Genomic DNA, 16,685 nt, shown 5'->3' with positions numbered 1-16,685 from the left:
TTTGGAGTGGCATTTTATTGTGGCCACTTGTGATGATTGCACAACTGTGCCTAAACAGCATCTTGACTTGCCACACCCGTGAGGTGGATGAATTATGAATGCTCACTAACTCGGATTCAGACAGATTTTTGAACAATATTTGACAGAGATAGGACGTTTGTGTACATAGAAAAAGTTGTAGATGTTTGTGTTCAGCCCTTGAAAAATGGGAGCAAAAACAAAAGTGTTGTGTTTATATTTTTGTTGAGTGTGTATTTATTGGGTAATGTGAGTGTAAAAGTGACCATAGGGTTGTTATTTCATGTCCAGAGGGCTCTAATAATTTGTAAGGTTAAAAGTTTGTGAACAGGTTTTCTGTGCACTAACTATGAAAATATTCCATTTATAAATTATGAATCCTACTTCGCGGAAGTTCACTTATCACGATTCTGTTTGGAACCAATTAACCATGATAAATGAGGGATTACTGTAGTATATAATTACTTTCGTACAATAGTATTCATTCACATTCCCTCTCAAACTGTCTCAGGCAATAAGGAGATTTTGTAGTCCCTCCAGCAGGTAAGGCCCTGGTTATTTATATTATATCACATCGGCATTAAACAGTAAACTAATATTGTGACTATTTCATGTAAGGATGGAGACAATAACCACAAACCTTTGCCCAGGGGCTTTATCTCCCATGCTGGCTACCGAGAATGTCAGATAATTGTCAACACCTATAATTACATAAATCCTTATTTGTAATAATAGTCATTAATACAAACACAAACACATGACTGGTTGAATTGTTTGGAGTGCAATCTTAGTCAATAATAGCATTTGGTATTTATTTGGATTTTACAAAATCACTTTTTGGAACATTTGAAACATTAAAAAAAATCATTTAAACATAACATCCATATTACAATTTGTGTTATATAACAATGTTGTTGCGTTGTGGTCCAATCAAACCCAAGGAACAAGATACATCAATTAAATTATCAAGTAAATTATTGAAAAGTTCAGTCCCACCTTAACATACCAGACATGTAGCCTCACATCAGTTGTATAGTTACAGTAGTAGGCTGTCAAAATATATTCTAAACAGTATCCCCAGTTCCATAAATTAGCACCATGTCATCTGTATAAGCACCAATAGAATTATGTGCACAACAATAAAAAGACTGCTTTGCAAGGACAAAGAAATGCTGGCAAGACAATTTCAATACAGGGTCCATTAGAACCATCTGAACTACGGCAGAAAAAAAGATTTTTAAAAAGGCTAGACATTTAAAAAACTAAATTTAGACGTACACAATACAGAACATAGCATGTTAAAATATGAATTGTTTCTAAATACTTCAGTTTGTGGATTTAACTTTACATTAATTTTGGTCCTTTGTCTTTTATCAAAGCCGATCTGCATCTTGACAAAGACGGAGGGATTGGCAAGTCTTTGTACAAAGACTAGTTAGAGTAAAAGGCAAGCTTTTCTTACCAACGCTTTTCAGAAATATATTCAAGAAAATGAAACATTGACAAAGATAGAAAGCAAAACTGCAGATCGTAATGATCTGTAAACAATTCAAATACATATTTTTTTCTCAGTTTTTAGCAAATAAATTAGAAAAGCCACAGTTCTCTTTGTGTGTTACGCAGTTCCTGTTGTTGTCAACACTGAGTGTGTACGGCTGTGGATTGCGTGTTTGTAGATGATTGTAGCAGGAGGCACAGGAAGGGGCAGAGGTGATGGTAAGAGCTGGGTCTGCGGGGTGTCATAAGGATGGTGGTTAAGAGGGTTTCTGTGTTGCCTTAGGCCATCTGGCACTCACTCGAGTCCCCGTGAACCCAGTAGCAAATTTGGGCATACTTGAGAGGCGTTATCCTCACTGCAACATTGTAATCCTGCTGCAGACCATTCCCATTAACATCCACCCACTGGTGGCCGGAAAATACCCCAATGATCTTCCTCTTCCACTTCTTTTTGCCTGGTTCTTTCAGGCGGATGTAGACCCCAGAGCCACTGGAGCCCGGTTTGGCGTCGCAATACTGGTACAACAAATCATTGGACTCCTCAGAGACAGAGCAGAATCGGTACACCAGATTTCCCGGCCGGTCGTCATCAAAGCCGGAGAAGTGGATTCTTCCAGCGGGGAGCTTCTTGACTGAGGGGATGACACCCAGGTCCATGTGTTTGACTTTGGGGGCTCTCTTCAGCTCCAGAACCGCATAGTTGTAATCTGCAGTCAGTCCATCAGAGACACCTTTGAACCAACCCTTTGGTACTTGGGTTTTCTTGACTCTGGTCCACCGAAATGAAGGTTTCTCCAATTCAACACTTCGGCGACTCCTGCTCTTTCTACCCTTTGCTTTTCCTTTACGGCTCCCTTTCTCTTCCGCTCCCGTTACTTCTTTAACATCATCTCCCTTTCTCCGTTTACCTTTCCCTCGCCCACCTTTTCCTTTGCCTCCTTTCCCTCTTCTAGATTTCTCCTTAAGAATGCCAACACGAAGCTTCTGAACACCATCCAAATAATCCTTTCCATCATGAATGCAGTGGGCGGCAGTCAGCACATGTTTGGGTGACACCAGAACTCCAGAACATCCAGTGGAGATCTTGACAGAAGTCGAGAATGGATACTTAGTGGAGAACTGCTTATCAGAGATAGTGAAGCGGCTGTCTGTGCCGTACACCTCTCGTTTATAACGGGAACTGGAGGAGCTGTTTCTGGACCAAGCTGTCACCTCATTGAGACCTTGCACAGACACCGAGGTATAAGTGCGTGTACCATTCTCATAAACCGTCTCGTAGGATAGGAACTGCTCCAGGTCATCCACGGAAGGTAAGGGGAGGCGACGCTGACACTCAATCCCGCAAGTTCCGCTCACCTTCGATTGAGCATGTGCGGAGAAGTCAGGGCTGCTCAGAGGCAGAGTGCGCCTTTTCCTTACCAGAGGCAAATTCCACTGTGGCCAAGTGTACTCATCATCGATTGTTGCAGGCAGCTCAGCAGCGACAGCCACCACAGCCAACACCGCCACTGGGAGCAGGACACACAGATGTACGGGGCCCATTGTTAACTTGGGCCTGGCTCTGAAATAGAAACCATGGAGAGGAAGGTTAATGTGTTGAAAGGATTAGATATTAAAACTATGTACTGTGCAATTGTGATGAAGGGGATGCAACTGCAATTGCAATTCCTCCTTGTTGTCTTGAAGAGAACCATCGTTAGCCTGGCACATAGTTATTAAATATGATTCAAACATCAGTCAAACAACTGAGAGGCCAACATGACATTTCAAAATAAATGTTTTCGAAGAAGAATCCAGGACTCAAACAACAACTGGGCAGGACTGGACGAGACTGTAAGCAGTACACTAATGTACTATTGTTTGTTTCTATGTACACATACATGACCATTAACTGTTACTAAGCAAATTGACAGTGCAGATGATAAAAGTTTAAGAACAGTGGAGTTGGACTCTGTAACAAATGAATTAAATATCCATTATCCATGAATTCATTGGAAATCCAAATAAATTGGAATGTATTGTACTTTCAATGTTGCATCTTTGAATATACTTTGAGGGACAGTACAATTAATTCATTTACATTGGGGGGGACATTTTTTTTATCAACAAAAAAAATCCAGAAAAACATTAAATAAATTCTTAAAATGAATCTGCATTTGTTTGAGTGAAATAAGAGCAACAAGCAGCGTTTCCACACATCTCAGAGGGGATTTTGGCCCACTCCTCTTTACAGATGCTCTTATAAATACTGAATGTTTCAAGATTGTCGCTTGGCAACTCAAAGTTTCACCTGCCTCAGCAGATTTTTGATAGAATTAAGGTCCAGAGACTGGCTAGGCCAAAAAAAATCTGCACTGTTAATGTACTTGTAAGTTGGTAAACTTACAGAACAAGCAGGAATACTGGATGACATCTTTGAACAATGCTGCCCTTATTACTTACTCTCAAAGCTAATATTTTTGCTCATATTTTGTTTTGCAGATAGTTTTGCAGATACACCAACATTTCACACATGAATTGTACCATGTAATGTAATGTAATGCAATGCAACAATGACCTTTTTGAATGTGTGGTCAAATAGCTGTATTTATATTGTATTAGTGATCACTGTAATTCTATAAACCAACGTTTATCCTCTTTTCTGCTGAATTGATAACCATCTACAGTACACCAGCCAGTAAGTGCAGCCACCACCTCGTCCAAGTGGACAATCAAGTACAGCAACGTAGTACATTGAGGACAATTACTCAAACAATGACTGTACATCTATGATTCAAGTGTAATGAAATACACCTCTTTGTTTCAATTCATTTCAACGTGTGGAAAGCGCTCCCACTACAAGGTGAGGGCCCTAAAACAGTTCCGGTTTTGTCCAGAGTGAGGCAGTATGTACCTAAGCTATACACAGTTTACAGTCGAGTACACTAGTTTCTTGCACAACAATTACAGATAAGCGTCCCGCTTTACCATTTCACCACAATGTTTCTGCAAAGTCTGCACAAAAAGATTGGTACCATCATTTATAGCCTATGGACATATTGGCCCCGTGCTAAGTTGTTGCATCAGCTGTATGGTTAAGAGATTTATATGTTCTTTGAGTCACAGCTGTGGCTAACATTGAGGTGAGGATGAACCCTGGTCGTCAAAATGAGCTCAAGACAGTGGCTTGGAGGTTTGCCACAATGGTTAACCTTCTCCTTTAGTCTGGTTTCCTCAGCTGCACTGCGCTCAAATGTCAATAAATGATGTGTGTACTGCTTCATGCTTCTCGGTATGGCCTTGAAACAACTATATTCCTGATAACTCCATGAAGAGAAGTCTGTTTTGGATATATTTGAATACACTGAACTCATTCAGCGGGGGTTAATTGCAGAGTCGGAAAGTTTCATTTCGTCAGCTCAACTGCGGTCATGAAGTCACACGGGCCACTTCCAAACACCCATGAGGAGAAAATCATTTGGATGCTGCTGCAGACAGTCTGATATCTAGGCTTTCCAGCTGGAGGATGAACGTCCGGTGGTGTGCGTTGTGGTGTGGAGTGGGGTAGGGGGGCTGGGCAGCTTCCAGAGACACATTCCTTTTCAATGACATGGACGTGCAGTATGAAAATGAGCCGCGGCTCAGCCGAGATTCCACAGAGAGGATGAACTGCTACTCAACATCACTGCTTCATCTTTCATTGATGAAATGGTATGAACTCTCTCTCTCTCAAAACATCAACACATTTCTTTCCAAGTTGGGTTCTGCAGAAATCCACCAATGGGACTCCAACTTGAAAACCTGGCTTAAGTTAAGCACACAGTCCTTTAAAGAGGGGGCCAAGCTAACCTGCCAAAAAACAAAGGGTAAAATAATAAAAGAAGCCATTGGGAGCTTAATAATTGAGACTAAAATGCCCCTGGTGTCTGTTCAACCTCACACTCCCTCAGCCGGCCAGATTCAGACATCACAAAGACATTAGAAAATCTGCAATAACTCAGCAGGGTGGAAAGTGACTGATGCACTGCCACCATGGCTCTTAGTCACACGGAGATCTCACTGAATTCAATTATTTTTCCACACAAGTCAGCTGAGCAGCACGGTGCCCTCTTCAGCAATCGCAAGCAGGCCACTGCTTACACTAAGACCAACAGAGGGCGCAATAGTCCCAGAGCTTCTTCAACAAGCGTTTATCTTGTAGTTCAACACCACATTTATGGCTCGAGGACTTCACCCAATTTGACCCATTTTCTTTTCCTAAAATGACTTCTTTTTTTCAAGAACAGAGTTTCCACCTTGGACCTTTTTAAGGGAAAATCGTCACAAAGCACACTGATTAAAAATATTTAATCATGAATGTAACGCTGTAAAACACATCTAGTCCACTGTGAACTGTTTGTGTAAGAACATCATAATTGTAAACCAAACAATACAATCACATTCATCCATTATAATGATTAGGATGTCCAGTAATATGTGTATATATATATATATATATTACTGGAATAACAGTATAAAATTGTATGCATTTACTGTAAATTGGTGGTGCTCCTTGTATGACTGCAGTGATTTAATCCCTGCATGCCAGTAAAAGTTACTTAAAAAGAAATAAAAAAAATTAAAAAATAAAGTGACTAAAATTAAATACGAACAAGTGCAAATCACAACAAGCAAACCCAGCATGAGACGAAAATAGCAATGCAAACTGAACGACCCGTCTTACCTGCTTGCATTCGATTGATGGGTATGCCAAATCCTCAATGTGCTGTTTTTTTCCCCCTAGAAATAAACATATAATGTCCCGTTGGAAAACAAACGCTTGTTACTGCATCCCAGACGTCCAGGCATCAGCAGGGCGACAGCTCCTCTCTCCTCATTGCTCCTTCTAAGTGGCTGGAGAGAAAGTTGAAAGCACTTGATGCTGAGAGGGAGGCAGGGATGGGGGGGAGGCACACGCAATCTGAAAAGAACCTTCCCCCCCCCCTCTCTCTCTCTGGTGACAAAGCCTTGTGCTCACATGGGGGTGGGGCCCGAGCAAGTTCTCCAAGCTTAAAGGGGTGAAGTGATTTGGGGTGAAGTCAGTAGAGTGTTCAACAGCAGCCACACGGGACGCGTGATTGATTGTGCACACAGCAGACAGTAGGAGCAAAATCGAGTCTCATTCTGTGCGACAACTGTGTACTAAAATTTGTTCCACTGGTCCTATACAATTGTGTGGGGGTGCTATGAACCCAAATTCTTACAGCCACAGCATTTGAACCCCTTTTCCTTAACGAAGGGTGACCAAAATACCACAGAAACACATTCAGATTTGGAGTTGTCTTGATTATTTCTTTGTAGCACGGTGGCTAGCATTAACTTGCAACAGGAACGATCTTTGTATTTTATTTCTATTACGAAATGTGTTGGTTATCATTAAGGACTTGGAAGAAGCGATTGCATTGCAGTCTGTCCATGACTCGCCTACATTGTGTGCTTACATGGTGTATGGAATCGTGGCCTGGCCCACCAAGGAGGCCCAAGCACCGAGCGCAGTAGCATTGGCCTAGTGTGAGTACGCCCAAAGGCAGGGGTCTCAGAATCAATTTATCTTGGGGCTGATGGAGGTAGAGTCTGGGCAAGGCATGCTGGGAGCCCAGTACTGGGAGTGTTTTCGGCTCCCCAGTACTTGTTTTGTAAGAAGTTGGTAAAGTTACCTGTTTGATTGAATGGTTTAATTCATCCTGAACATGCATATTAATCGAACTGTAGCACATCACATAGTACAATTCACAATTTTGCATGTCCAAAAAGGAGCAGGAAGAAGCAAAGCTTATTTAATCCTACCCCTCATCAGTTTCACATCAGTTGCAATACACTTATTCACCTCTTGTTCTTCCAGGTGTACTTTGTAAGGCTACATGACAATGTAGTGCAATCATAGCTAAGGTTTATACTTCCTGAAAAAAAGCTACAGACTTAATGATAATAACTGATAAGATGGTTGACAGAATCGTTGGTTGATAATGACTGAGTACAGACCATGTACTCGCTAGAATGAAGAGTTAGTAGTCAGTGTAGTCGTGGTTAGTTATTGTATTGCATGTAAACAATAGTTCAAGTCTCTGTTGTTGTTTACTATTCCCCATCGTTGTAGCAGTAATTGCTCTATGTGTACTTACCAGTTATATATTGTGCTGTCATTTTTGTGTTGGCTTTGTGACTGTAGTTAGTGTTCTGTCCAGTGACAGCCCTGTTCATTACGACTAGCTCACCTCACTGAGAGTTCAGTGTTGTGCTTGCCCTTACAAGTGCCTCTGAACTCAAGTAGGATGAAGGGATGTAGGATGGCAAGTAGGGACCACAAAATATGGTCACGCGGTCTGCAAGTTTGAGACCCCTGCCCTAAGTCAACCGCATCACGCTATGACACAGTGAACACTGCGGCTGAGGAGAAGAGAATGTGACCGAGAGAATCACAAGAGAATCATCGGCCTTGTCCTTGTTTATGATTTCCATTTTCTGTGGCTGAAATGTACTTGTGCAATTGACTCACAATGAATTAACTGGCACGTTGCGGCCCATTTCACTTCACAAAAATACAGGTTTGGAGCTGATGTCTGGAACGTAGGTGGCACTTTGCAGCTAAATGATGAGACTTACCGATATGAAGTCCAGTGAGATCTCAATGGAATTGAAGGACGACATCAGTCAGGAACATTTATTGATAAGAGGGACGGGCAGAAATTTCCAGCCAAAGTAGAGGCTGCAGTGGAGGATCATGGGAAATGTAGTCCAAACAAAAGTGGCAAATGGGGCCTTGATAGAAAAGTCAGAGGTTTTTGGAGATTTCAAGAAGTGTGTTTAAGAAATCGGGAAAAACTGTATTAGTTCCGCTGAAATGACGGAGTGGGATGTCACCAGATGATGCACAGATGTATGACTCAACGCTCTCTCTTTCTGTCTCCATGTTCATCAGAAGGAACGCATTGGACACACCACACTGCCGATCAGTGATCATCTATAAGTCCTCGTTATACGTCACGGCTTTGATTAGGTTTAATTATGCAACGCTAACTTCCTTCAGCTTCAGTGAGCCAAAAAAGGCAACCATGCATGTAATGAGGGAGGTGAATGTGTTAGAAGTTAGAGAGTATGATTGCACACATCTGGCACAAGACAGAATTAGACCCACATTGAGTTGTTTGGATTTGAAACCTTTATGGACTCACTTGCAGTATTTGGTTTTGTCGTTAATAATAGGAGTTTGCGTGTGTGCGTGTGTAATGCAAAGGAAGTAAGAGGTAAGGAAGGCTTGGGTGGCCGTGCACACCTGACGTAGCTTGTTAAAACTCATGCAGATAATCATCAGTGAGGGCGATGACTCACATAAACTACACATGCATATTCCGTGTGCTCTCGCTGGGTATGGTCACACGTTCTTATATTAGGCTTGCTTTGTTATACTAACAGCACAATTCAAGAAAATGAACGTCTGGTATCTAAACGAAATCTGCTAGATTTAGTCTATATTTAGCCATCTTCATGCTGAGCGTCTGAGATTAAACAGCCGCACGTTGTGGAGAAACATTGTCTATGTTTATGACATCACTGGGCATCTGGAAGAAAACTTTTTATAACGCACTGCCAACCTTGTAGAATCACTGAAGCCACATAATGACACTCGGTGAATGTCGTAAGACTTAGATTCTAAGAATGGGTTTAAGGAGTTTTAGTTTAAGATTTTGCATCCAGTGGACAATAGAGGAATAACAAGTATTTGGATTTGAAGTATTTGTGATATGATATTATCAGTGGCGGGCGGTACATTTTGTACTTAACTGACTTAATGCACCTCTTAATACCACCGCTATCACATCTCAACCATCAATGATATACTAAACCGCAATATAACAAGGCGTGGCATTACAGCCAGAGAGGCATTTTGCATATTTGGGTGGCACACAAACATATTACTAAAGCACGAAACCTAGTTAACTCTTTATCTTCCAATACATTGTCGTCAATAAACCTGAGCAATAGCTTCGAGCATTAAGAACCTATCACAGGTGGACAATTGTAACAAGTGTCAAACAACTCCAAACCTCTGCACTACAGCATCATCTGGAGCAGTTTAGAATTAATATTTATCTAATAACATGAGCAAAACGTCAAAACTTACAGTGTGCTCCTCAGAGGCCGTAAGGCAGTTGTGCCACCCGTTAGCACTGGTCTGGATGTTCCTGGCTTTAAAATAAATTTTTAAGAACGTTCGCCAGTCACAGTGAGTGTGATTGTGTGCAAAAAACTACTTGGCTTTGCTCTGCTTTGAGCAACTAATCAGAGGATGGAAAAATGCTGACCGTTGTTGTGGGCTAGCTAGCTGGCCCTGTGAGGCAAATCTGAAATCTGAATAAAAAAAACAGCCCCTTTGCAAATAGAATTGAAATGCCAGCACCGTTGACTCTGAAGGGCCTGGGCAGATTACATTAACATGGCAACACAGACAGGCTGAAAACTGATTGGACATAAAAATGTAACATACACAGCCACATGCTGGAAGCAGTGCAGCCAAGAGACATGCCACAAAATGAAGACAATAGACTTTTAAATTAATATAATTTCATGGAACATATACTGTGTTACTAAATATATATACTAAATATAATACTAAAAAAATGAAAATCTAGGTCAGTGCCAGTAGTTAGGCCAGCAGAGTAGGCTTTGCTGGCCCTGACTGTTATTCATGGATCTTGTAATACCATCATACAAATAGTGTTGTACGTCCTAACCTTAAACCGTCGGAAATTAGCATTTTGCACCTTCTAATGATGTTGATGGCCATTATAGGTCATATTCTTTCACGTTTCTATCACCATATTCAATCCACTTTTTAAGAAACAGGACAATTATAGAGAAAGATGCACTGTATTTCAGAACCCGCTCCCCATGCTCATGTAGGACATGTCACCAATGCAGCAAAAAATAACACAATGTTATAGGCCGTTTTCAGTTAAAGTCAAGGTCAAAGGTCACAAAGGAGCGGTGCAACACGAGAGTCAAGTCTCTGCTTGCAACCTGTGGTTTCTAGAAAGAAAAGCAGTGAGTGATATTTTCGGTTGGGGGCGGGTGGCCGGGCTTGTGCACTGCGAATAGAGGGGCTTTTGTGCCGGGTGTCACACCCTCATGGGAAGTGCTTCTTTTGCGCTCTGGTGCGGTTCGAACATACTTACTGGAGGAAGCTACGTTTCAGAAGTACCATCAGCTATCTTAGCGTAAGAAAAAGCATGTAGTGAAGCTCATCAAATGTCCCAAACCCAACTTTTAAGAGAGAAGGCCGGCATACTTAAGCCCCCTGTATACAGCAGTGGACATTAAAGGCTACCCACTGCTCTGCACAGACCACTCTAATAAACCCACTCAAAGAGTGCTGCAGTGGGCCATGGTACGCTTCCACCGGCTTTATTTTGACAACTGAAAGGTCTTTTAGCTCCGCTCAGCACTGCTTTGCACTGCTAAACAGACCGCCATTGATATGATATGATAGGAATCTGTACTTTACAACACACATGTCACATACAGGAAAACCCACACACATCAGTTATCGAACTAAACACATGGTTTTCTGTGATTAATCATAAGAAATGATAAATAGTGTTGATTTGATCTTTTCACTATTATACTTGATATCATTTATGAGTAAATATTTCTTGGGAGTGATCTGGAATCCATTGGTCTATGGCGTGTCCAAAGTGCGGCCCGGGGGCCATTTACGGCCAGCGACTGCTTTTTTTTATTGTCCCTCAGCACATTCTAAAAGTACGATTAAACAATAATCCATCCATTTTCTATACCGCTTCTCCTCTTTAGGGTCGCGGGGGCATGCTGGAGCCTATCCCAGCTGAATTCGGGCGAGAGGCAGGGTACACCCTGGACTGGTCCCCAGCCAATCGCAGGGCACATATAGACAAACAACCATTCACTCTCACATTCAAACCTATGGACAATTTAGAGTCGCCAATTAAGCTAACATGCATGTTTTTGGAATGTGGGAGGAAACCAGAGTACCCGGAGAAAACCCACACACGCACGGCGCGAACACGCAAACTCCATACAGAAATGCCCAAGGGAGAATCGAACCCAGGTCTTCCCGATCTTTTTCGACTGTTACTGTGTTGGCCAACATGCTAACCACTAGAACACCGTGCGGCCCAAAATGGAAAAAAAAAGCAGTCATTTTACAAGAATAAAGACAAAATATTTTAAGGGAGTAAAGTCATTATATTAACAGAAAAAAAGAGCATGAAGTTGAAATATTACAGGAAAAAAGTTGTACCAAACAAAGAATTAAGTTGAAATTTTAGGAAAATTAGGTTGGGTAAATGCTGTGATGTTATGATAATAAAGTCAAAATATGATGACAATAAGTTATATTAGTATGAGAAAAAATGTACAAGTAGAACATTGAAAAATTTGTAAACGTAAAAAAAACTCAGCCAAAAAGGGATATGAGGAGAAACCGTTCATAATAATAATAATAGACTTTGTCACTGATAAAATGAATAAATATCTCTATATGCGTAAATATATATATATACATCATATTAAATATTTTGTTTGGGTTTGTTTAAAAAAAAATGTACAAGAGGCCCCGCATCTTTTTCAGTATGCGGCCCTCAGTGGAAATAGTTTGGACATCCCACCCCTGGTCTATGGAATTGTTTCAGAATCTCGTACAGCGCAGCTTGACTCCATAGAAGCACGGCCTTATGGGATGCGTGTATGTTGTATTTGGCTCACCCTTTAAAGGAAACAGAACATAGTACGTATTAGCTTTCACTTTAATGATAAGCGTCTATAGACCATCGCACCAGTGAGACTGCACATTGGGTTACAATTACATTGCTAACATTATGATGTGAAGCAGGTGGTTGTTCCTTTTGCCATGTTCACAATCTTAATCAAGCCAACATTTCATGAAGTGCTCCACAGTTCACTTGAGTGTTACCAAAATATGTGTAGTGATAAGAAAAATAAAGGTAGAAGCTGACCGCTGATTCAAATTCAGGGCTTTTCAGAAAACATCCAGGGAATGAGCCCCAATAGCCAAGCTGTAGCTCTGTCCCTGGGTGCACCTAATCACTTTTGGGAGATACTGGGCCGTGTAAAGAAGAAAAGCAATCAGTCAGACCTACCTTTCATGCTGTTAGAGTGATTAAATTGTACTGTCAATCATTTATCAGTATGTTCCTTGTCAAAGCCAAACCTAAGAAGAGAATATTGATCTTTGAAACTAAACTTAGTCAGACATATTTGCATCAAACAAAAAAAGCTAATAATATGGTGTCTTATTAAAAGATACTAAGAATGCAGATTGGTATCTTGGACATCAAAACAGATCAGCATGTGCCCTCGCATGAGTCTGGGTTTGTGTGTTCTTGTGTTTACACTGACTGGTGATATTTTGTTTCTGTTGCAGTAAAAACATAAAACTACCATTCCCAATCACACGCCTGAAATATCCCATACAGATCCCCTTCTGCACTGAGAATAAAGCTCCGCCTAACGACTCCGCAGAATACCTGTTTACTTTTTACATGGCTCCTGATAGTATCTGCATATGGGGGGGTTCTCGTCATGACTGATGAGCCTGTAGTTTGGGTTTGAAACCCTCAAAGCACATGAAGGGTGAGATGACCCCAGTACAGTAGCTCTTGTGTATCGTATACTGCAGCTCTGTTTCAATTGCAATGCGTGACCGGTCCCCCATCAAACCATTATCAAAACATTTGCTGAGAACTGTGGCTTGGAAAAGGAAGGAGTTCATCAAACATCATAAAGACAGTGGAAACTCTTGAAGTTGGACGCAATCCGTTTAAGGGATGCTGATCGACCTCTGATTTGTTCACATTTCAAAACGATTTCAAAAGAATTTCTTCCACTGAAATTGTCAAACCTTCATTTTTTTAAGTATCATTCTTAAAAATGTATGCACAGTTAACTCTTTGGGGTCTCGAGAGGTATGCTGGCATCTTGGAAGAAAATTCCCAAAAAGGCTGGTCTACCTCCATATTGTACACCAGTGGTCCCCAACCTTTTTTGACCCACGGACCGCCTTGTGTTCCCACAAATCTCCCGCGAACCAGGGGCTGGGGGGGTCGTACATTATAGCGATCTAATTTATCTTATTTATGATGTATTGTGTAAAACTAAGACATGAATAACATCAACTTAAAAGCACAAAATGAATGCCGACCCAGCATCCACCAGTTCAAGTTCCAGCCAAGTTTTTCCAGAGAGATTATTACATCGCTGTTTGACGTGTGTGGTAAAAGGCAGTGCGCTAGCATGAATTAACTTGAGACAAATGTGCACATTAGCACTCAATAAGTCATCAAAACTTACCTTTATGCATTCCCACATAGTATCAGCATTTGACACCAAATATGAGGTGAAAGAAAAATGGTAAAAATACAGTAGTCGTCTATCTGTGCGGCGAGAGAAAGTTAGCACACGCACAATGGACATGCGTCAAGTGAGACGGATGTAGCAGAGAGAATCTGGCCACTTTTCAAAATAAAACTTAAAAAAAAATGAAATAATGGAATTTTTTTTTTCTTTCTGTGCGGCACTGTACCAAATGACCCACGGCCCGGTACCGGCCCACGGCCCGGGGGTTGGGGACCACTGTTGTATCTACTTTACCTTTCCCCCCATGATGACAATGACACAATCACTTGTACACACAAGACATGAAAATGAATCTCTATCGGAACATCTCTGTGTGGAGTTTGTATGTGTAAGTTCTCGCCAGGATTATGTGGGTGTTTTCAAAGGTCCTCACGCTTTCTCTCACATTCTAAAAGCATGCACGATTGGCTAACTTGAGACTCTAAATTGTCTATAGGTGCAGTGTCTTGTGATTGACGGGCAACCAGTCCAGGGTGTACACTGTACACCATCTCTCGTCCACAGTCAGCTGGGATAGGCTCCAGCTCACGCGTGACTCAAATGAGGACAAGCGGTATAAAAAATGAATGTACGGACCGTTAAAGGTACGAGAGAATATGTGACCAGTTCTTACTTTTGCATTAATGTGCAAGGTGCACCATTGGAGAGCCTCATTTGACAAAATGTAGGCATATTTATCTAACAATGCATGCCTCTTCCTGTCATCCTCAGATGCTCAGATCTGCAGCAGGTCTGCAGTGAGACCTGAGAACTGTTTAGACAGACAAAATGTGACATTTATCTCTGACAGATCTCCTGTTTACAGTGAGCATTTGAAAATAGGAGGTGTTTTCATTTCACGTTATCCTGCCAAAACTTGAGACATGACAGAGGTGGAAGGTGCGGGAAAGGTGTGGGAGGTTTTCCCCCCCTCCCAGACCAGAAAAATGCAGCTGATGCAACATGAAATGAGATTTCGCTACCTGTAAAATACACTGAAATTATACTATTGTTGGCTCCTGCCGGGACCCCCAGTGAACGTGTGTAAGGTTTCCCCCACCTAATGGACCAGAAACAGTGCAGTTGAAGCAACGTGAAAAAATGTGATTTTTTTCCCTCTTCACATATGTTTGTATTAGTTCAAAGTTCTTTTGACTTCACTTGATAACTCCATTTTCCATTCACAGTCACTCATTTCATTTAATCCCATTAACATTTCAAATGAATTTCAATTATTTCACGTCCCGTACAAGCATAATGTCAGTAAGATCTGTCATGTTTGTAAAGGCTGTGTACAACAGAAGTGTGAAGCCAGAAAAACAGAGAAAATTTGCAGACTGAAGATATACACGTAGGGGGCAAAGAGGTTACACAAACATACTGTGTGAATAATGTCACGCACTAATCCCCTCTTTCCTGGAGAAAACAGCGTGATGACACATTTTTGCTCGTCTCATATTGCACATGTTTTGTCAGGCAAAACCTGACCTGCCCACTGCACTGAGATTTCATTCTACCATCATAACTACCATCTTTTTGCACCAGCATTTCCTAGATGGTCAATTGATGTGGCCCACAGAGTATTGGAGAATTTATTTACATGTACTTATCTGCATGTCAAGACTGTTACCATGGTAATCGCTAAAGAACCTCAAACTACACATACAGATGGATGAAATGACAGCCCCTCAAAAATGAAACCAGGAGTTTTGGTTGTGGTTTTGGTCGGTTCCAGGCCGCATATCCCAGCCTCTCCCTACTGATTGATGGAACTAGGGCAATCACACTCAAGAAAACTCCACACGGCCAAGGTTGGTTTTTGCTATTGAAGATACTGTATGTCTCATGATCCCCGTGTATGTTCGGTCTCAGGAAATGTTTTAGCTCACATGAATAGCTCTTGTTGAGAAATATAAACCGTGTGCATGCTGAGTGCAAGCAAGACTCACTAATGTACAATTCCCAACTTGTGTGCTGCACCCATTGGAAAATCAAACTGTTCTCATGTACTTTTTGTGTGTTACTTCCAAGATGTATTAGGTGCTTGAATTCACAGTGAAGTAAAGGTTGGGACTAAAAGTTTAATGAATACTAGAATCGTTCCCAATGAAACACTATCGCAGTCTACACAGTGTAGCCTTGACACAAAGGATTAAGCTTCTGACGTTGTCCTTAGGACATGTTCAGGTTTTCCTTTAATGAGCCTGGCTCATTCTGATCAAGCTCCTTCTCACACTACACATGTCAACTCAGTTTTCTCTAATAATGCAAGACAGGAAAGCTGCAGCTTAAAGTTCTTCCTTTTTCCACCTTCCTAAATATCCGTAAGCTCAAACAGTGGGACATTATGATGAGACATCAGTGAAAGAGCTCATTGATTTGGGTGGTTGGGGGAAGGTCGTATATGGACCGAGAGGAAAGAGAAAAAAGCAATGTAACAGCAAACTTGGAAGTGCAGTGTTCCCTCCATAGCATCCACCCACCATTTCCTCTGCTGGTACTGTTGCTGCTTAGCAGGCCCAACACCTTTTTTGAGTATGCTCTGTTTAAGGTCCAAACACTAACAAATGATTCAGAAACACATGAAACACTGACACATGAAAGCTGGGTCTTGTTCACTTTCAGATTTGCCAGTTAATTCTGGGGCCCTCAACTTTGGGATGGTTTGTGTATTAATCCGTGGGCTCGCTATGGAAACCACAATCACATCATAGATTTCGGATGTACATGTTGTTAAAATGTTTGCATTAATGTATATTTCT

The 16,685-nt window shown here is 41.4% G+C and overlaps 1 protein-coding gene across 1 annotated transcript; it reads right to left on the bottom strand.

Annotated features, from left to right (window-relative positions):
* Positions 1-816: 816 nt before the first annotated feature.
* prss35 (serine protease 35) lies at positions 817-6,370 on the bottom strand. The gene is made up of 2 exons (XM_054781398.1): positions 6,218-6,370; positions 817-3,076 (listed from the first exon to the last, which is right to left on the bottom strand). Exon 2 carries the CDS (start codon positions 3,055-3,057, stop codon positions 1,795-1,797), a length of 1,263 nt encoding a protein of 420 aa, XP_054637373.1. The 5' UTR covers positions 3,058-3,076; positions 6,218-6,370; the 3' UTR covers positions 817-1,794.
* Between the last annotated feature and the right edge of the window lie 10,315 nt (positions 6,371-16,685).

Source organism: Dunckerocampus dactyliophorus, chromosome 7, assembly GCF_027744805.1.
Source record: "Dunckerocampus dactyliophorus isolate RoL2022-P2 chromosome 7, RoL_Ddac_1.1, whole genome shotgun sequence".
Lineage (NCBI taxonomy): Eukaryota > Metazoa > Chordata > Actinopteri > Syngnathiformes > Syngnathidae > Dunckerocampus > Dunckerocampus dactyliophorus.
The sequence above is the reverse complement of the archived record's forward strand: the minus strand, read 5'-3'. Positions and strand labels throughout refer to the sequence as shown.

Coding starts and splice junctions, on each gene's coding strand:
- prss35 (XM_054781398.1), bottom strand. CDS start 3,057: ATGGGCCCCGTACATCTGTGTGTCCTGCTCCCAGTGGCGGTGTTGGCT.